The following is a 21,078-nucleotide window of genomic DNA, read 5'->3' on the forward strand; positions in this document are numbered from 1 at the left end:
TGGTACTAAGAAGAAGTTGGAAAACAAAGATACGCCAAAACGATCTGAAAAGAGCAGCCGAGAGAATCGTTTCGCCGCGCCGAAGATTCACGATTCGTGGTTAAACCGTCTCTTGTGACCATGTAACCACGGTTAGGCTCTATCAGACAGATTTCAAAAATGGAGCAAAGATAGGAAACGAAGAAGGAAAGGTAATACGTTTGAAAGACTGTAAGAATGATAGATAGGTAGGTAGGTGGGTGGGTGGATAGGTAGGTTGGTAGATTGGTAGGCAGAAATAGATAGATAGGTAGGTAGATAGGTAGGTAGGTAGGTAGGTAGGTAGGTAGGTAGGTAGGTAGGTAGGTAGATAGGTAGGTAGGTAGGTAGGTAGGTAGGTAGGTAGGTAGGTAGGTAGGTAGGTAGGTAAGTACGTAGGTACGTAGGTTTCCGCTAAACACTGAAGAGAGATTCTCGGTCGTAAACGGTGGCCGACAAACCGGAGTCTCGTAGACTCGCGTTTCTTTCGCATGCGTAGCACCGCGACACCGGCGCGGCATTACGATCCGCCGCGGGTGGTTGACTCGAAATCGAGTCGACGATGTTTGAAACATTTGCGCGGCAACGAAAGATCGAGTGCGAGAGAGGAGGAAGGAATCGAAGGAGCGCAAAAGGAAAGGCACGAGACGGCCACGAGAAGGGAAGAAAGAGCGAGACCGGTGTGATGAGGTGAGGCATGGGGCAGAAAGGAGAGGAGAGGAGAGGAGAGGAGAGGCCGGGAAGAAAGATGGACGGCGCGGCATGGCGCGACACGACGCACGGAGAAACCGAGTCAAACTCTCGGCCGGCTGGCGCCGTTCTGTCGGCCCCCGCTGCCTCTTGCCGCCAACAATGCGCGCCGTACACCTCTTCCCCGTTTGTTTCGCCTGCCATCGTCACCAACGTCAGCGCCAACACCAGTACCTGTAGTACCGACATCAGCACCGTGACATCGCTATTCCTACTACCACCATCGCTCATCATCGTCGACGATAACGCTACTAGTGTGGGATACTCCTTATAGCGAGATGCTTGACCCCGTTGAATCGCAAACTGAATACCGTGCTCGAAACTCATCCGTGTCGTGTGATCCGATCGAGTTTCCAAGCGCGGCGAGACGATGCTTACTCGACTTTCGGGCGCCTCCGCGCGCCAGTATTGGTGCTAAAGTCGATACACGCGATACATTCTCGGACGGAGCAAAGTGGTGCGGAGGCTGAAAAAGGAACAACGTCCGGTGCGTTGGTAGTGGTGATGGTATCCGTAGAATCGATGGTATCGATACCAGTGGTGGTGTGCAATGGAAATGGTAGTGGTAGTAGTAGTAGTAATGTAGTAGTAGTAGTAGTAGTAGTAGTAGTAGTAGTGGTAGTGGTGGTAGTGGTAGTGGTGGTAACGTTAGAGGCAGCAAAGTCACTGCAGGCAGACCAGTTGGGACTCCATCGTACGCGCGTGAGATGAAAGAGGCTCGAACGCACGAGGAGAGTTAGTACGTCGTCGACCGCGCTCGAGTAAGGACGCGTTCTGCTATAGCAGTTGTCTTTTTCGGTTTTTGGACTCGAACCAACTTCGTACCAACGTACGCGAATAAAATCGTGATCGTGATTTTCTTTTTTCCTCCGTGATTTCGATATATTTCGATGGTTGTTCGTAAGAACGCGACGAAATTTGAGCGCACAGACTCGTAGAAAGTGTTGAAAGAAGAGAAAGAAAGCGAAAGCGATAGCGGGAAAACTTAGGAAGGAAGAGAGAAGAAGTTGTTGAAGCAACAAGGCGAGGGAAGAAAGACGCGAAACGTGCAACGCGATTACGCGGTAACCCGTGTACCTATTCGCGGCACGTGCTCGTAGGATCCACTACAAAAAAAAAAAGTAGTGCATGAACGGGTGAAGTAATGCGCGTGTGGTGATCAAGAACAAAGAAAAGACGGTGCTCAACGCGCGCTCTAACGCGCCTTCGTGTCTCCAATTACCCACCAAAATGACCAATCACGTTGTGGAATCAGCCTCCGAATTGTCGGCTTTGATGAAAGGTGACTATCTTTTTCAAAATACAATTTCATCCCGATGCAGCATTCCCGCTGATTAACGCCGATCGTCGACACGGTCCCTTTAACCCGTTGCGGGTTAACACTCGGTTTTATTCGCGCGATCACGATCTCTCGATCAATCTCACGATTTTTTAAATCGACTAATTTCAATTTCGTTTACGATCGTCCACGATCACGTAGAAATATCGATGCGAATATTTAAACTCCTCCAACTTGGTTTTCGTCGACGCTCCGATATTTATCATATCGTTCCGGATACTTAGCACGAGGAGGATCGTAAACGTTAACGCAATACAAATGTCGTTGTTATTGTGGTGGTCGTCGTTCGGTCGATTGATAGTCTGTCCGTGGTGGGAGTCGCAAAGAACGATAATTATCATTATGAACGGCGCCAGTCGTCTCCGAGCGAGAGATCGAGTGCCTGAGCACCAGCAGCACCGAGTCATGCGGCTGTGAAACCGACTTCGCGGAGAAGAAAGATGGTATAGCCTCGCTACAAGGGGAGCTGAGATAGAACACGATCCGTGGAAAACGGTAAGACAGCGGAAGGGAGAAGTGACAGTCGATAGAAAAGGAGAATGCGAAAGAGAGATAGGGCGCGGCGGCGCCAGCGTGGGTTGGCTCACACGACTAGCAGGCGAATCGACTTGCACGAAACAAACGACCTCTTGACCAAACTTGAAACTTCTTACCGTCTAATCTCCCTGTACACTTCTGTTCCACGCTTCTCCGAACTTTACTTCTTCCCCCTGTACTTTTTTTTATTTACTTCTTTCATCCTCCTTCCCTCTCTATTTTCCATTCTACTCCTTTTTCTTCCTCTTTCATTTCTCATTCTCTCGTATCGTCGCCGAAGCGTTCATTAACGTTTTGCCCTTTAAAAAGTCTTTCCTCCGCTCAGGTTAACGAACAATAATTACTCGTGGTGAATATTGCCGCCTATATGCGTGACCATAATGGGCGCTCACTCAGTAACACAAAAGAAGGTGTTTTATAACCGATCGAGTAACGTTTGCCCCGGGCTAACACCGACCATACGGGAAAAGGAAAGAAACAAAAGAAAAAGAAAAGAATAACCGAGCGATCGGTTCTCGGGGAGATCGTCTCCACTCGACTTAACGAACGGTGGCGCGAACGAACGTTCTATCGAGCCTAAATCGAAACGAAGTAGCTCGCATTTAGACACGTTTACGAAGTTAGCAACCGAAACGAAGATCTTTTATAGATATGTCTTTGTAAACTGTCGTTCGTTGTTTCTCTCGTAAAAAAAAAAGTTGGTCCCTTCAATATCGTAGAAGATCGGTCAACGACAGGATTTCTTGAATTAGGACCGTCCGAAGAATGCGATTACCGGGTTAAACGAAACTCCACGGTCGTAAATTGTCGAGTGTAATCGATATCCTATTGTCCGTGGTTACAGGTACGCACAAGTAGAAAAGAAGAGAACCAATGCTACGGTAAACGTCTAACTTTCCACCCACCTGTGCGCAAAGTCGCACCTGCTACCTGAACCGGACCTCTTCCGTCCTCGGACCCGTTCCCCGCTTACTCTACCCTCGTTCCCGCGACCACCGATCTTTCCAGCCACCTTGTTGCTTACCGCTTACTATTTGCCACTACCAATTCTCTGAAAAGTCTCTCTCCGTTCCGTTTCTCCCACTTTTCTTCCATTTAATCTTTCTTCCCGATCCTCGGGATATCGGATGTATATAGAAACTCGCGCGGTCGAAAAACATTACGAAACGTCAGGGTGCAAAAGGATTCTGATCGACGACGATAGTAGTTTACAGGCTACCTCTTAGAGAAAAAAAGAATCAGAGGCTCGATAGCACAGGATGCTTCTCGGAGCTCGATAACGCATCACGACTTCGAAGGATGTCGTTTGTCGTCGATCGTATCGTCGTGTACGTTGCTGTCTATAAGTTATCGAACACTCGTTTATTTTAGGCAAAACGATCAGTGGAATTTAGAATGTAAATATTTTTGACATTATATAATCTCGTCATTTGACGCAAACGCTAGATACATGGAAGTTACTTCATGGCATAGGATCGTGCATATTTTTGTGCAGGATGGTCGATCGTATGGTGGTTCAAATGACGAGATTACTCGATTCTGAGCCGTCAAATATATTTAAAGTAATTATAAATACAGAGTCACAACCGTAGATTGCTCGATACTGGTCGTTAAAAGAATGTTCGTACTAACTGATTCGCTAAAGACTGTGTATTGATCGCTAATAAAATCGCTCGAGACTGAGACTGAAAACTGGTCCTCTTACGATCGCGTTTTTTTATTTATACTGGTCGGGTGAGTACCAGAAAATTTAAATTCGCCTTTGTTTGACGCACGTAGCAGCGACATTGTTTTCCCTGCAGTTTATTATTACATTATGTATATCCTAATGATTTTGATACTCCGAGGCAAACCAACAACATGATTGAAATTGTCCTCTAGCTCGTGTGCCGTTACATTTTAATTCGACGGAGTAGCTTACGGGTAAATAATGAAATTGATCAGAAAAGTCGCGTCTACGTTCTACCTATCATTTTGCTCAAGATAAGAGCAAGTGTTCGGCGACCAAAGTATGGCAGTGCGCATACATACAGTGGCTGGAAAAAGTATTTGCACACCATTGTGTTTACTTTGTATATTGACGTTTGTATATTAATTTTTATATCAATCGGTAGCGTTTCCACGAAACTATACGAATTTGATAGTATGAAGATGAAACGTGAAATCCGGTAGGAATAACGCTTCGTTGGAAAGTTAGCATACGCGTGAATACTTTTTCCGGTCCCTGTAGGTACAATATATTCCCCCGATAGAGATTCGGACGACTATTTGATATCGCAAATGTACTATCGATACCTTGGAATGTTTGTTGTCACGATTACCTTCGAGGATAGAAACTGGGTGTGAAGTAAACATTTGGATAATGCAGCTAGAAGGTAATCTCATGCTTATTTTGCAAAAACACGATGCAAGTAAAGTGCGAACCCTATTGAGGACGGAACTGAATCAAACGATCGACTGAAAGAAGAAATGAGGAGGAGGAGGAGGAGCCGTGGAAGAAAAGTGGTGAAGTCAAGTCGCAACGTTGACGCGGCGCCAACGCAATCGATTTAAACGTTGCTCTCGCAAAACCATCTGGCGACCGCAGTCTTCGCCTCTTTCTCTCCTTCTCCCTCCTCTCTCTCTCTCTCTCTCTCTCTCTCTCTCTGTGTGCATGTGTCAGAAGCAGCATCTTCTTACGAACAATATCCCATTTAAGTAGTGTGCAGATTTTTATGCAAATTCATACTTCTATAAACCTATTTAAACAAATTGAATCTAAGTAGATGTTTACTCCAGCCTCCGAGTATCATAGCAACTGTTGTTACGCTTCGCATATTTTCTATATTTTTTCACATTATGTGCAATTCGCGAATTTCTGTAATTTCAAATTTTCTACAAACGCATACACATATTTACGGTCTATTAGGTATATATATTGTGCGAGTCATTTAGCGTAACATTTATTGTCGGAGTATCTTGTATCTTCGGATTTGATTTGCATTTCAAATTACTCGTCGTCAAAATAATTGACACTCTAGATATACACGTGGCTGATACGCGTTTGAATGTTCGTTAGCGCTTCTTCTCTCGATGCGACCACGACGCTTATTTATAATCCTTGCAAAAGTTGGCGACGGTTTCTTCTCCGCCTTATTTCCAAAGAGCCGCGTCCACGAACGTTACGCTTCACTATTTCTAGGACGTTGGGTCGCATCGCGAAGAAAGAAAACGACCACCGCATCCACGAGATGAAACGACAGAGCTCTACGTACTACTTACTTACGTTCAACCATAAATTTCGAACAACGACGCAATGAAATTTAGAATCATCGTCGCGTTCTCAACCCGATTTCTACCTTTAATCCTAACTTCGATTTCCCATTAGGATTACACGCGTTTTACATGTTTATAACGGCGCGTCGTCCAGACTCGATCGTTTCTTACTTGTCGTCGATGTTCGCCGACGCATATTGATTTTCGTACGAATCGGCCGGCGAAATTCAGATGGAGAATGCAAAGCGAAGATGCGCGAACCTTATAAAAGGAGAAGAAAGAGAAAAGGCGAAGGAGGATCGAAGGACGCGCGAATACGCGAAAAAGAGAAAAAGAGCGTCTGGCAAGGGAGTGTCGGTAGAGGGAAGAAACCGCGAAAGTATCACGCCATCACTTGGCTATCCGTTCGTACGTCCCTGACGAAAATATGATCGGAGATATCCAGTCTGCGGTTAACCGTACGCCTTCGCGCGAGTTTACACAGATGTCCAGATGTTATTTCGGTCTGTTTGAACAATTGCCGAACAAGACGACAAAGATGCATGGCGTAGTAGGCGATATTCGCGAACGTAATTTAGGGGCAATCGTATGTCGTGCGTCGAACACCTCTTCCCATCGAACGCATCGTCCCAAGTTTTGCCAGTAACTTTTCATTTTTCCTCTCATGTTTTCGACGTTTCGCTCCTAGAAGCAAAGTCTGTACGACGTCGACCCTATGCTACTTTCCTATCGCATTTATCCATGCTACCTGATTTTAACGAAATTATGAGAAATTTAATTGTTTTCTGAGGTATTCGATTCCTATAGAAGAGCATGGGTCCTGGTTTTTCGTATCAACCGTTTCATACGACATTGACACGCGGTGAGCAGCGATTCTGAACCATTTTCGTGGCACGAATAAGCTAATTACTAAATATGCGACACACCAGAATATGTATCACATAGTTTTGGTTTAAGAAAGGACATTCGCGCGGCTATTGTCGTTTTTATTTGACAATCGACGGGAAAGGATATGAGCACAGCTGACAAAATAATAGGTATCGCGTGTTTTAAAAGTTCTTACGGCACATTTGGTTGAAAATCGTCGGCATAGAGCATGCAGAACCAATGGAGAGATGAAAAATCGCGACACGAACTCCCTACGACTATGTAGCGTTGGTTCATTGAAACCAGACAGATGCTTGATGTGAACGACAGAAAGAGCGAGAGAGAGAGAGAGAGAGCGGTAATCTTATCGTAACGATAAGTCCTTTAAAGACACGGTCGAACCGCCACCAGGTGTGCGCAAGCTGTTATCATCCAACACGCAGAGTGTTATCCTTGATGGAATCATCCAGGATAATCATTCGTATTTCCAACGCTCGTTAAAATATTCGGTAATTTGGTGATACGTTCACGCGCGATAATTTATGCTATTCCGAAGCGTTTCGAAAGTTGGACCCAATCGTTTTACCATTCTATCTTTTGTTATATCTTGGTGGTGAAGTATTATTTAGCTATTAAGACACGATGTGAACATATATCAATGGAAAGTGGAAAATCGTGCGCGAATAGGAAACCACGAATATCCGGTGAACGGAGGCAATCTTTCGTAGCATTTTCTCTTCCGCGTCATTTTATTCTTACGATGCGTAAATTAACGAAAACAATGCCAAATCAGAAGAGCAACGCGACGTAACGCGACTGGTATAACATACAACGTAGCTATCGATACATAGGTCGACGAGTAAACGGTATTTTATCGAACAGGTGAAATATATCATGCAAATAGGTTGTCCAAAAAGTTTCTTTCGTTTTATAAGAAAATAATAAATAAACATTATTACTACAAAATTCGTTCTGTTCTATTACTACAAAATGGATCGTATGTTATTCGATAAAATAATATGAAACAAAAAATATCGCGCATCTATCATTTGCTTATAAAGCGAAAGAAACTTTTCGGACAACCTAATACTTAAGTAAATGCGCATGAAGCGGAGACAGAGAACGAAACGAAACGAAACAAAGAGAAAAAGAGCTTGCGCGTACTACGTATAGCGTTAACAGAGCCGCCAACGTATACCGACTTGTACATACGAAACTGAATGATATACCGAACTTTGAAATGCGTGCAATCGTCTCATTTCAGAGATTGACAAAACTAGACTAGGCGAGAAACAGGACGAGAAGGAACAAAATGTCACTTGCACGAGATATCGCTAAATAGGAAAATCAACAATGTTCGTACTCCGAATCGTCGTTTAGATCGATTGGCAGGAAAAGATGGAGGTCAAAGAATATTTATTCACGCGTTTTTGTCATTTTCCCTTCCAAGCAGTTTAAGATGGAAAATTAGAAGGCGTAGTCGGTCGGTGTAATTCAACCGCGAACTCTTGTGTAACTCTTACAAAATGTTGTTATCTGTTTTTCATTTCAGTCGGTGTGATGTCCAGCTCCGACAGGGATGCCGGCTTCTGTAGCGGCGGAGACGAGGACGATATATCCGACCTACGCTCGCCAAGCGCCTCGGAAGATAGCTTAGAAGTGCAAGTAACGCCGATATCGTTGAAAAATAAAAGAAAGTTGGCGGAACCACGGAAAATTCACGAACCAAACCCAGCCCCGTTGAAAAAACGAAGGTTCCAACGGATCGAGGAAGAGATTGTACCGGACGAGGAGTCGACCAGAACGCTTCGATCACCAAGCCCGTTTCGACCATGGAGCTATACCAGCAGCAAGAGCATCGATGCGAAACTTTCTTTACCGATTACAACCGCAGAGAGATCTACGGCTAACCAACCAACAACCTGTGTTTTTTCCTTGCTAACGAACGTGCCATCGCCAACGATTCACGTTTCAAATCGAATCAACAACCATCATCATCATCATCATCACCATCACCATCATCATCGTCACCGACACTACCAACGTTATTGTCAAACCAACGACCGTGATCGCGGCAACGGTAACGACAACGTTCGACAAGGTAATTCGGATCGTAGCCACGATTCCGACGACGGTGATACGTGCGAAGACACCAAAGAGTCGCAGAGTCGGGACAGTTCACCCAGCGGAGTACGACAGCCGACGCAAACGCGTACACCTCGAGCTGAAAAGCGAGAACTATCTCGTCAAAAATTTGACAACGCTACCACCTCGTGTGCGATTTCTACGTCCGATACAGCCATAGCATCATCGTCTATGACACTGTCTCCGATCGCGCATCCGAGACTGCAAGAGGAACCTCTGTCACTCGTGCTGAGAGGCGATGTAACCGCCAGAGTACCCTCGCATCCAGCGGTAAACGGTAACTACGAGAAAACCTGCTCGTATCCCGTAGAACGTACGAACGTTTTGACTGCCTCGCCATTGTCTTCGTCTCTGTTATCGTCGTCGTCGTCGTCGTCGTCATCGTCTTCGTCGTTGTCCTCAACGTCGTCTTCGTCCTCTACCTCCTCGTCTTCGTCGTTATCATCGGCATCGTCCTCGTCGTCGTCGTCGGCTTCGTCGTCTTCATCTCAGTCGTCTCACCATCAACAAATTCATCGATCCTGCTCGAGCAACGGTAATTCTTGCTCGACGACAGGGACAACGGCCGCAATGATAACAGCGGTGGTAAGCACACCGACGACTACGATGACGAACGTGCAGAGTAGTCAGACGAGGCAACATGCAACAACGGGACAACAGAGAAACTATAAAAACATGACACGCGAAAGGAGAATAGAAGCAAACGCCAGAGAACGGACAAGGGTGCATACTATAAGCGCTGCATTCGATACGCTTAGGCGTGCTATTCCCGCGTATTCCCACAATCAAAAGCTGTCGAAGCTATCCGTGTTAAGGATCGCGTGTAGTTACATCATGACGCTGGGGAAAATCGTCGATACTGCGGAAGGCGAGACGACCAACGGCGCCTCGTTGGGAGCTTGCGTGGATCTTGTATCTAAAACTATTCAGACAGAGGGCAAGCTTAGAAAGAGAAAAGAAGACTGAGCTCCACGTACGCTTTGAAATTCGAAAACATACGCAAGACAATATGTATGTATATTATCGTATATGTATACGTATAACGAACGATGACCATCAGCGAACCCACCGATCGTTAAAAACTCAAATGACGATAGTAGATGACTAAATACCCTTCGGCGAAGAAATTCCTTTCTCGTCCATCGAATCGGCGATTCGATAAAACCGTTTTGATTTCGGATGCAAGATTTTTCGTTTGTTCGTTCGAGTCGTGAATCATCGATGGTTAGCCGATAAACGATGACAACGATGGTAGTAACGGATAAGTAGTGAATAATATGTATAGTAGAACCGATTGCGGAAAGCAAGAATACGCGATCCGGAGTCGAGAGTCGGGCGTGAAACATCGAAGCGAGGCGTATAATAAAACGTTGCACAGCATAAAAATAGCATTTCACGTTATTTCGACAAAACGCGCATTTACGATGGGAACAATGCGTGTGCGTTTCGATCGAGCGCGTGAAATCGTACAATTTTACGTTGTAAGACTACCGCGAGCCTGTGCACACGTTCGTATTTACTTCTATCGAGATTCGAATAAATAAAACGAGAAACAAACGTAAACAAATTTTTGCCAATTTATTGATAAAAAAAGACAGACACTCCTCATCCTTCGTATCCCTAATGGTGGGAGATGGCTATACTGTATGTATTAATGCAAATTCATATTTTTGCGAATATAATTAAGGAACCAGAATTCGGATAAAAAACTGTTTTGTCTATAAAACATTATAAAGGCACTACGCTTTGAATATTTCATATATTTTTGCATATTATGCACAGTTTTACATCTCCAAATTTTCCATAGAAAATGTTATATAGAAATCCACAGTTTAGATATTGCGGTAAAAACGTGTCGTGATTTGGTCTACTGTGATTTTCTTTGAATGATACGCGTTTCCGCAAACATATCCATCGATCGATCGTAATGTCTGCTTCTAAGAAATCGCGAACGTTATCGATGCCACGCATTGACAAAAGTGCACGCGTATAGATCACGGAATCCCGCGCGTAGCTGCAGTCTAATCGACGGACGACGATTCGATATTGGATACCGAAGCGAAAACCCAAACGAAACGCGAGAAACGTTAGCACTTATCGCGCGCGTTTATAAGTCCAAGGCTAAAAAAACGGACCATGATGTAAGTACATGCACGCTGTGCCAACGTCCGACATCGTTCATCGTGTATGCAACATATACTTCCGATACACGAAGGAATCGTACACGCGCACCTGCTAAGAAACAGAGGCAGCTGCATTTTATCATTTCACGAGTTTCGCTTAATTTTTGAAGGTTACACGAGGCGAATAATAATCACTCGCGCTGTTCTTCTTACACGTGCGATGTGTAAAGAAAAAAAAAAAAAAACAAATACGCGAACGATGAAATCGGTGACAGGACAGAATTGCTTCTTTCTATTGCTCCTATATTCCTATTATCTATCTTTCCTGTCGAATAACGGCGAGTCATACGTTGATATGAAAACGTCGATTTTACCGATTCGTTTAATATCTCGATCTGAATAATTGCGGTGTAAACACGTATTTAGTTGTTAGTCGTGAATCATGAATCATGAATCCGTGAATGGTCCGGTCAATCGTGGTAGCGAGACACGTCATAGCTCATGGGCATAAGATCGAAAAACGAAAGGAGTCGCGGAATTTAGGTAGAGAAAGAGGAAGAAAAGGGAAGAAAGAGAGCGGCGAGCATATACGTAAAGCAAGATTAACGAGGCGAAACACTGTCTGGTGGGAGGTTGCCAGAGCGTTGGCGCCAGCTGACCACCGTCGCGTCGTCGGACGACCTACGCGAATGTGTACGCATGTACACTACTACCACGAACCACCGTTCCGCTTCTCTCAACGACTCAGCCGACTTCTTCGGAGATGACGCGCGCACGCGCGCGCGTATTCGCTAATCACCTTATTCTTACTTCCTATTTTTCTTAGCGTTTCTTAATTACGTTCCCAGATTTTCTCTTAAGATGATTGTCGATGAGAATTCTGATAGCTTCAATCGTCGAGTATTATCCGAAACATCTGTTCCAGCTATACATACACACACACACATATATTACTAGTTTTACAATTCGCAACATCGCGACAGAACTCTTCGTAATCTTGTCCAAGTTTCTGCGTTCATAGAAATTACCTGTATTTACTAACGTGTTTGCGAATTCAGCGGCCATCGCTACAGCTACGTTTGTATATACACGCATACATTGGAACGAACGTAAGCATAAACGCGCAACAAACAAATGGCGTAAATAGCGCGTGACAGGATATCGATATCTGCTCTGTTTAATTAACGCAACATCAACTACGTCAGCAGTCCCAGAAATTGCACGAGATCGCTAAAATGTATGACTACCACCCCGTTAGATGCGAATGTTCTTCACGATTCCAAGTAATTCGTCTTTCCGCTTGACGATATATCGTCGTGTTACGTATTTAAACCTTCCAATCGGTGGCAATCATCTAATCTCGTTCCTCCCACATTCTCCTTTACTAAACTAGTACCCCGAATGTATTACTCGGAAAAATCGTGTAACAGAAGGAACAGGCAAAAAATCAAACGGGTAGGGTAGGAAAAACCATAGACGAAAAAGACAAGTGTAAAGTTCAAATTGTCGATCGAAAAGTAATAATCAATTACAGAAACAGGTTAGAAGTTAGAACCGATTAGAAGCGAGAGCGGGTCACAACTTGTTTGCTATCTGGCTCTGTCTATTGGCCGCGAGCATCCAGTGCATGCGTGTCTGTTCACGTATATGTATATGTATATGCTTCTCGTATAGTCGGTGCGAGAGTGATTTTGTATATAGGATGCGACAATGTGGCGCCAAGCTCTCGCAGCCAAGCCAGTTTCTACTATATACGCATACACATACATAAGTACATACATACCACTCTCGCTCTGATCTGTGCGCAGACGATGCGACTATGCAGAGTGTTTAAGACGCGACCAGTCAACCAGTTGTTTCGCGTCTTCGGCAAAAACATGATGAACACAGCCACCGAACACTCTTTTTCCCACACGAACACCACTTGACACACGACGGCATATCTTTTATTCCCATCGATGCTTCCATGCTTTCCATCTATACATTTACTTACCAAATCATCATAAACATCGATTCACATAATCGTTATCGATATCGTTATTCTTCAGCGAAGCTGTTCATTCATATTCGATCGAAGATCAAACGATTCAATCGATCGAGTCACGTGTGTTCTTCAACCAACACAATGTTTATCAAACAAGTGCAAACGAACGATCGAGCGAATTTTTTAAATTCAGAATAGAAAGTACCGCTACTATGTTGTAATATACAATTAATGATGTAAAGTGTGCATCCGTACACGAACGTAACGCACAACATTGAGTGCGCGGAAACGACGCTATATTTTCCCAAAATACAATTTTAAATTATATACTAGCGATATCTGGTGGTGACGGAAGAAAACTGCGACTGGTTTATCGATATACGTATGTCGATTATATGAAATGAGTCGAAACTAGCTCCCTCTTCAACGTCTTCGTGTCAACGATTGGCATTGTAAATTGTAAACGATGTTGATATTACTACGTATCTGTGATACATCTTTCAAGTGCATCACTCAAATGCCGAAGCGAACTGTGTCAAGAAATATTGCAAATTTTCTCTACGACAGAATACCTCTATGAGATATTTTATCCATCGTATTCTATAAAATGAGTAAGCGATACACATTATTATTGTTAGCGATTGTATACACGTTCAAATGATAACATGATCTGTTAGGTTCACAAAATAGCAGGAGGGCTAGGTCACAACAGATTTTATCGCAACCGATCCTCAAAAAACAACGTACGGGCGATACTACTAGTATTTTCCTCTCTCAGCCTGCTGCAAGTACAAGTGCAAACATACCTCTATCAAATACCTCTCCTAGTCGCGTGATTTCCGAAGATGACGATCAACTTGTTAATAGCGTAATACAATATCTTCTTATATTGGATGGAGGAAAACAAATTGTCAATAAAGCTCGTATAATAAAAAATGTTTTTGGAAATCGAGGAAGACGTTTTCTTCCAGTAATGAACAAAGCAAAAAGTCTGTTATCGAAGGTACAAGTAAAATTATGACTTCCTGTTGTAATCAAAGTTTTAAATATATCCATGTGTTTATAGGTGTTTGGTTATGAACTGGTAGAGCTCGAAGGTAACAAATATATGCTAGTAAATAAAATAAAGAATGAATTACCACATATTTGTCCTCTTGGAACCGAAGGTAGCCAACAAGTATTGTTATTCATAGTGCTTACTCACATCTTCATGCTTCAAAACTCCTGTAACGAAGGTAGTAATGCCATGTGAAATATATAATGTTGTTTGAGAATGATCCTAATTTCTATTTATGTTCTTCAAATTATTTCAGGGTCTTTGTCGAATTTTCTTGCAAATTTAGATATTCCTTATGCAGATAACAATCAACATGTTTACTTTGGTAATGTCAAGTACTTGATAAACGAGGTAAAATATACAGTCTGAAAAATAGAGACAAGTTACAAAAATTACAAATCTAGTGTGAAACAGGTATTGAGGTAAAATTAATTTGCTGACAGGTTTTTGTTGCTCAAAAATACCTTGACAAAATAACTATGGAAACAATAAATTCAACTAAGATAGAGTTTAAATGGGGTCCTCGTGCAGAGCATGAATTTTCTCGACGTGCTGCTTTAGAATTCATGTCTGAGGTGAGAACATGTTTTCAATTCAATTTAAACATACATAGTCTTTTCAATGATAAAAGTTATGTGTCTATAACAGGTATACAATGGACGTCCAATAAAAAGCTGGCAATTGCAATTTCAAGCTTTAACTGCTCAAGAAAAATTAGATAGATAAATTTCACGGACGTATCATTGCAAATGTGATAAAGAGGAACAGATTGCCATATTTTAAACAATAATCTATTTATAAAATGTGCTTTTTTTCAAATATAGAGATTACCTACAAATGAATTTTGTTTGTAACAAAAGATTTTTCATAGCCTAGATTCCGAAATAATTTTAAGCTTAAGACAAGCATTACGATCCAATTCGTCGAACAACTAAAGGAATAATCGACGCTTAAAATGTTTACAAACGTCCCTGAGAGCAGCCGTAAAACTGCGATGCGAGATTAAAACGCGCGCATGTGTATATGTGCAGTCTTCGAGTTTAGTAGGATAATCAGAAGAAATCTAAAACACTCAGAGTTGCCCTAGTTTTAACTAAATCTAATGGGATTCATATTTCCGTTTTTAATTCCGTTACTACGCCGTACAACGAAGAACACTTACAAGCGAAAAAACTATAAAAAGAATAAGTAATAAACGAAATGAATTTTTCTTATACATTTTTAACGTGTCTTTTACAGACAAAAAATTTCTGCATCTCGCAAGATTCACTGAAAATACACCACAATCTACGTCACAATGCGTTTCAGTGATACGAAAAATGCAAAAAGGAAAAGCATAACGGTAGAGTATTCGAGTTCTCGTTTGTTTTATTCAACGACTATAATTTAATGTTTGAACAAAATCTTTGACGGTACTTTGTTTCGACGTATCTCGAGAGATATATTTCAAGGATGTAAATATAGCGCTGCCATCGGCTGAAACCTTTCAAATATTATAAAATGATATAAAGTTTCATAATAAGCAGTAAAGGTGAAAAATATCCCATCGTAAACAATAAATGTTAAAAACAAGGATCGTCGTTAAAACGGCATGCTTTCGAACACAGAGCATTTCCACCAGAGAACAGGGATGGAAATGCGCAGTTACCAGTAATCGAGGTAAAAATCAGCTGGGCCAGCGAATCTGTGTCAGGCTGGGGGATCTAAACTAGCACGAGGCTTTACCGAATATTCAGTATTCGGCCGTCCTCCTCGCTAGGTGGTAGTGCGGTGCTCTGCAGTTTGCATCACCGCAATACCGCGCGTATTACCGTCTATCTAGTCTACTTCCTATTTTCATCTGGCAACGCGTCACATTGTACAATATTGTTCTTAATTTTTTATTCAAATCAGTTACGCTGCGGGATCATTGGACACTTCGAATATATATGTATATATATGTACGTGCATGCGCTGGCGCACACTTGTGTATATGAGTCGACATACATACAACGCGATATTACAAATTAGTACACGATTAAAATTCATTCTTCAACGTGATAAAGAAGCAACGAACTAAATTACAATAACGAAATGGTAAATAACTAAGTGAATAAATCGTGACTGAATACAAGCGAGTGAAAATGAAATCAATGAAATCGCAAAACGACCATATGATAATCGCGAAATAACGGTACGCGACGTCGTTTGACAAAATACTTTTCGCGTGAGTGATTAATAAGATGTAGAAAAAATGTGACAATGACCGTTCGATAGTTCTAAATGGTCGAAAACAACGGAGTATCGTACCAGAACGGTACTCCTTTTGGTCATGACGTTTGAATTTTTTCCCGCGCGATAACCGATCAAACAGCAAACCGAAAAATTTATTCTTTTCGATCTTACGCCCATTACATGTGTTAGAATCCAAAAGCGAACCAAAAAAGAAAGACAACTTCCCAAGCTGTATGACCTCGAGGCGATATATAATATTTATCGTGCATGATCGGTATTATACTTCGTACACCACGTTGTGTTCACGGTAGAAATATTTATAATAATTTTTAATAAATGGAAAAAGTGTGAACATCAAAATTGTGTATATCTAACATCCATTATCGATAATTGCGAGGAGAAAGAAACTGTAAAAAAAATTGTTATTTAGCGTTAGAATAGTGAACGTAGAAGTACGCGTGTAATTGAACACTTGAAGAACGTTGTATGAGACGAAAAACTGGGCAAAATGTTCAATCTGTATCAAAATTTGAACAAAAAGGACGAAGATCACAAAGAGTCAGACGTGACCGGACACGATAGATTCTGGCAGGAACGTCCGAGGACGCGTCGAAAGCGTCGTGCCGTCAATCGAAGGACTCAGAGCGCCATCGAATTTGATTCCGAGGCTATAGTTTCCGCTCGAGGCACTCTTCGTCGTGGAAGAAGCGCGAGCATCGAAGATGAAGATAGCGACGAAGAAAAGAGTTACCAATTGACCAACAAAATCGACAATCTAGCTAAAATACTATTTAGTCGCGTATCCGCTGCTCGAGGTTGCAAGGATTCCGATGTCAGGTATGTTCTACTTCTTGCCTTCTTTTTCTTCTGTTTTCTTTCCATTCGTTCTCTTTTCTTGTTTCCTTCCCTTCTTTCCCTGTTTCTATCTCTTCGTTCCTTGTTCTTATTCTCAAGTTTTGTTTCATGATCTCGTTCATGACCATTTTTAATATTATTATTAATATTAACGTGCCACGTCCGTACAGTTGTCAGCAGCATTGCCATTTAATGTATGTATATATATATACTAGCATGACAGAGAGGAATGTTTCGCACGATCGATACTAGCCGAGTTATTCTAATTCCAGCTAACGACAGCAAAACACTACGTGAGGCATATCACTATTTGAACATCCATCGTCATTAAAATCGAAATTTGTTAGTATTGATACGATAAACGTCTGACGTAAATGCATATATAGATCTTTTCCTGTTTCGACTGTAATTATTGTTCGAACTTCATTGTATTGTTCGATTAGCCTACATGTCATTCGCGAAACGTTAATACTCCTGAAATATTGTTTGTCAAGCAGTTACCTATCGATCGTCCTCGAGTATACTTGACCCTCGATTTCACGATACACACCATTAAAGCGACCAGTAGCACAAATAAAATTGACTTGCTATTCATTTACAAAGAGAATCGATTACCAATCTTTCTTCTAGGTTATAAGTAACTGAGTTTCTGGATAATTTCCGATCGAAATGATACGTACATAGTACATATAAACGCTAAATATATATAACCATATTGAAATATGGTTTTGCTTGAAAGTAATTATATTAAAATTATGACTTTTTATTAAATTTTCCTCCGATGACAACAGAAGCGAATGATTGCGATATAATTGATCGTCATTACGATTGCACACAAAATGTGCGATCTCGAAGTAAACGAATACCAATCGTACAACAACGCAGGTAATGCGCGAGTCTTTCTCTTTCTCATCCATCTTAACTTTTGCAAAATTTGTAAGATGAATTGGAGATATAGAGAATGAAAGAAACAAGTTTGTTCGTGAAACATCGATATTACTACAATAGTCATCTTATTAGATGAAACCCTTGTATTCGTAGAGAGAGATGGCTGCTCGCTAATAACGCGACCGATCCAGTTTGTAGTGGTTGGTGTGTACATCTAATCTGTTATTGGTATCGCTCAAGGAATCGTTCATTGGAACAAGAAGTTATTCATAAGCGAAATTATAATTTTTCGGCTAAATTGGAAGATGATACCACTGATTGGTAATGCATTCTGTTTCTTTCTTAGTTCTCCTTTTTTTTAAATTGAAGAACGTGCGCGCATACACACCTGATTCTGATTCGTTTGATTTTGATAACTTGAAATAATTATACAGCGTTAAAATTTCAACGAGAACAATCGTTCTAAAGTATTTGGACAGTCAATTACTCAAATTAAATTCAAATTTTGCCAATATAAACATAGCAATCGTGTCTCATTATAGTTCGAATAAAATTTCAAAGTGTTTTATATAACACAAACACATGAAAGTTCTCTATGATAAATATACGAATATTTTTACGAATACCACTGTAGATATGTGCTGATAGAATATTTATCGTTGAATAGAAATTATTTATCATTTATTCGATTTGGAGCGATTTTCTCTTCGTCTCCGTTAAAATCGCAAGCACCGGATGGAAATTAAATTAATTTGCTGTATGCTTGAAAACAGGAATGGAAGGCATAACTACACGGCGTTGGATCATGGACCATCTGTTTGCGAAAATGTTGGCGAGTACATGGAAATGGAAAAAAGATCGAGGGACCGTGCCTTATCAATTTGTCAGGCCTATATCCGTAGAACACCGCGCTACAGTCTCGTCAAGCAGCTGAATAATCTCGGTAAATTCTTGGTGATTCTCTTTGTCTCTGTGCCTTAGTTAGCCTTTCATACAGCTGATTTTTATTTATAATTAATAAGTATGTAAGTGCTAAACAACGTTAGCGGGTAAACTGACACGCATGCTATTATCATTTTTAATCTTCTTTTCATTTGTACCAGGCTCTAGAATGGACAAACATTGGTTCATAGTAAGAGATACTTCTTTAAAAACCGATCGACTGATTACATTAGCTCCGTTAAATAGAAACTGCTCATTGAGCATAACTCCACTGACAAAGAACGTTTTGAACGACTTATTCTTAGCCTTGCAACATCCGTATATATGTCCTATATTCGATATCGATTTCCTTGAATTGGAAAGTCAAAACTACGTGATCGTAGTTCAACCGATCAGTCAAGGCAGCCTGAAAGATTTGATATACGGGGTAAGTATCATGATCGTATATAGATAGTCATATTAATTTGCTGATAATGAATAAGATAAAAGATAGAGAGTTTAATTTTAGAAACTTGATTTAAATGAAACGTTCAGATGTTATTTGATTCTTTTCATTAGATCGAAAGAACGGGTTGGAACGAAGACTGGAATCAGAAATACGGTTCTCGCGGCAAAGGACTTCCTTTACCTCAGGTTCAACAAATGGGACGTCAAGTGCTAGAGGCGTTGACTTTTTTAAAAGAAAGAGGATTTCCAACGGTAATCCATTTACATTCGGGAAATGTGCTCGTTCAAAATGGTGTCGCACGTCTCGCCGGCCTAGAAAACACGCTCCTCAGTTTCACCAGCCGAATACATCCATTAATCGCTTCTCGTATTTCGCAAAATATTTCGATTGACATGATATGTTTCGGTAAGATTAATTTCAGCTATTCTTTGAATCGAAATTCTACTTTTATCACTCTACTTTCCAACGATCAATCACATTTATCATCTTTCAGGTCATATGTTGTTTGAGATGTGCGCTGGGTACGAATTACCATCGTTTAAACCAAATTCTACGCATCTGTCGGACGTTGAAATATATCCACAAGTACAAATTCTTTCTTTCTGTTCGTTATTTGCTTCCGCTCTTTTTTTATTTCATTTGCCCGCACGCTTTGTTACTAATTACATTACACATTATTGCTCCCATTTATTTTCATCGGTTTGTTAAAAATACTAACAGTTATGTTAATAACGTTAATAATGATAAATACGGTCGATATTTTATCTCATTATCAATGACCTATATGTACGTACACAAGCGATCTAACAATTTCTATGCATCATGATTTATCAAGCATTTTAAATTATCTAACCCTTGTTCCTCGACGTTTTCGACAAATTTCATAAAAATAAAAGGTCACTAGTCGATCGAAATTTTTGTGTACAGGTCGTCGAGTTACTCCAGTTCGTATTTGGTGAATCATCTAATCGTCAGAAGATTATTGAGGAGCTTCTTGTACATGATTTATTCAGAAATATTGATCTTCGTGAAATGCGAAGTGCTCCTGTTACGGTACAAATATATTTTTAGTGGCATATGTATACTCCATTGTTTCAAATTACATACATTATCACATTTCCTTACAGATATTTCGTCCAACATTAACACCGCCCGTAGTAAATTTACTCGACGGTATTAAACGACAAAATGCTAATAAAAGGTAATGTGATCGTATGAAATATAGCACTAGAATAATTTGTTCGTACCTATTTCTATATTTTGCTAAAGATTCGTTTTGCATGCACGAACAGGCAGAGGTCGCGCTCTATAAGCGACGTGTATTTGACACGCAAATTTTGGTAATGGCATGAAGGATCCGATTAATCGATCTAATTCTTTAAAAATCTTCATTATAGAATGTAACTCTTATCTTTTTCATATTGTAGAACCACACAGTTGGATGTCGTCGATGAAGATACAACGTCTCTACATAGATCACATACCGTTTGTAAGAATTCTTTACTCGATGAGATTTATAACGAACTTTCAAACACGGCTGTATAATTGTGGGAACAAAATTTGTTTCATCGCGATTTTATCTTTAATATATTCATACGTTTCTCTACCGAGTGCCAAAAGGTTATTCCAATCTCTATTTCTAGTATAGTTATTCAA

At 41.1% G+C, this 21,078-nt stretch overlaps 3 protein-coding genes across 11 annotated transcripts; all 3 read left to right on the forward strand.

Moving 5' to 3' along the window:
• Positions 1–928: 928 nt before the first annotated feature.
• Positions 929–10,474, forward strand: LOC122565777 (suppressor protein SRP40). Of its 2 annotated transcripts, none has more exons than XM_043722106.1 (2): positions 929–2,050; positions 8,319–10,474. In XM_043722106.1, exons 1-2 carry the CDS (start codon positions 1,999–2,001, stop codon positions 9,875–9,877), a joined length of 1,611 nt encoding a protein of 536 aa, XP_043578041.1. In that variant the 5' UTR covers positions 929–1,998; the 3' UTR covers positions 9,878–10,474. The 2 variants fall into 2 exon arrangements, with proteins under 2 accessions (XP_043578041.1, XP_043578042.1); XM_043722107.1 differs by lacking the exon at positions 929–2,050 and adding an exon at positions 2,118–2,602.
• A 2,990-nt stretch (positions 10,475–13,464) lies between these two features.
• On the forward strand, positions 13,465–14,917 carry LOC122565788 (non-structural maintenance of chromosomes element 3 homolog). The gene is made up of 6 exons (XM_043722133.1): positions 13,465–13,629; positions 13,696–14,021; positions 14,085–14,253; positions 14,332–14,426; positions 14,519–14,650; positions 14,724–14,917. Exons 1-6 carry the CDS (start codon positions 13,626–13,628, stop codon positions 14,799–14,801), a joined length of 804 nt encoding a protein of 267 aa, XP_043578068.1. The 5' UTR covers positions 13,465–13,625; the 3' UTR covers positions 14,802–14,917.
• A 134-nt stretch (positions 14,918–15,051) lies between these two features.
• Positions 15,052–21,028, forward strand: LOC122565780 (slowpoke-binding protein). Of its 8 annotated transcripts, none has more exons than XM_043722117.1 (10): positions 17,000–17,126; positions 17,775–18,029; positions 18,186–18,353; positions 18,806–18,975; positions 19,136–19,401; positions 19,533–19,827; positions 19,916–20,007; positions 20,350–20,475; positions 20,550–20,623; positions 20,850–21,028. In XM_043722117.1, the coding sequence occupies exons 2-10, from the start codon at positions 17,926–17,928 to the stop codon at positions 20,965–20,967; spliced, it is 1,413 nt and encodes a 470-aa protein (XP_043578052.1). In that variant the 5' UTR covers positions 17,000–17,126; positions 17,775–17,925; the 3' UTR covers positions 20,968–21,028. The 8 variants fall into 8 exon arrangements, with proteins under 8 accessions (XP_043578055.1, XP_043578054.1, XP_043578050.1 ...); XM_043722116.1 differs by lacking the exon at positions 17,000–17,126 and adding an exon at positions 17,162–17,486; XM_043722118.1 differs by lacking the exon at positions 17,000–17,126 and adding an exon at positions 17,162–17,437.
• The last annotated feature ends 50 nt before the right edge of the window (positions 21,029–21,078 follow it).

The sequence above is a fragment of the Bombus pyrosoma genome, linkage group LG3 (assembly GCF_014825855.1).
Source record: "Bombus pyrosoma isolate SC7728 linkage group LG3, ASM1482585v1, whole genome shotgun sequence".
Taxonomy (NCBI): domain Eukaryota; kingdom Metazoa; phylum Arthropoda; class Insecta; order Hymenoptera; family Apidae; genus Bombus; species Bombus pyrosoma.

Bases quoted from the DNA above. Each gene is read 5' to 3' on its own strand.
- LOC122565780 (XM_043722115.1), top strand. From the start codon at position 16,798: ATGTTCAATCTGTATCAAAATTTGAACAAAAAGGACGAAGATCACAAA. The intron at 17,127-18,805 runs GTATGTTCTACT...GCTTGAAAACAG, and splicing joins TGCAAGGATTCCGATGTCAG to GAATGGAAGGCATAACTACA. The intron at 19,402-19,532 runs GTAAGTATCATG...TCTTTTCATTAG, and splicing joins TGAAAGATTTGATATACGGG to ATCGAAAGAACGGGTTGGAA.
- LOC122565777 (XM_043722106.1), top strand. From the start codon at position 1,999: ATGACCAATCACGTTGTGGAATCAGCCTCCGAATTGTCGGCTTTGATG. The intron at 2,051-8,318 runs GTGACTATCTTT...TTTTCATTTCAG, and splicing joins ATTGTCGGCTTTGATGAAAG to TCGGTGTGATGTCCAGCTCC.
- LOC122565788 (XM_043722133.1), top strand. The intron at 14,022-14,084 runs GTACAAGTAAAA...ATGTGTTTATAG, and splicing joins CAAAAAGTCTGTTATCGAAG to GTGTTTGGTTATGAACTGGT. The intron at 14,427-14,518 runs GTAAAATATACA...ATTTGCTGACAG, and splicing joins TCAAGTACTTGATAAACGAG to GTTTTTGTTGCTCAAAAATA.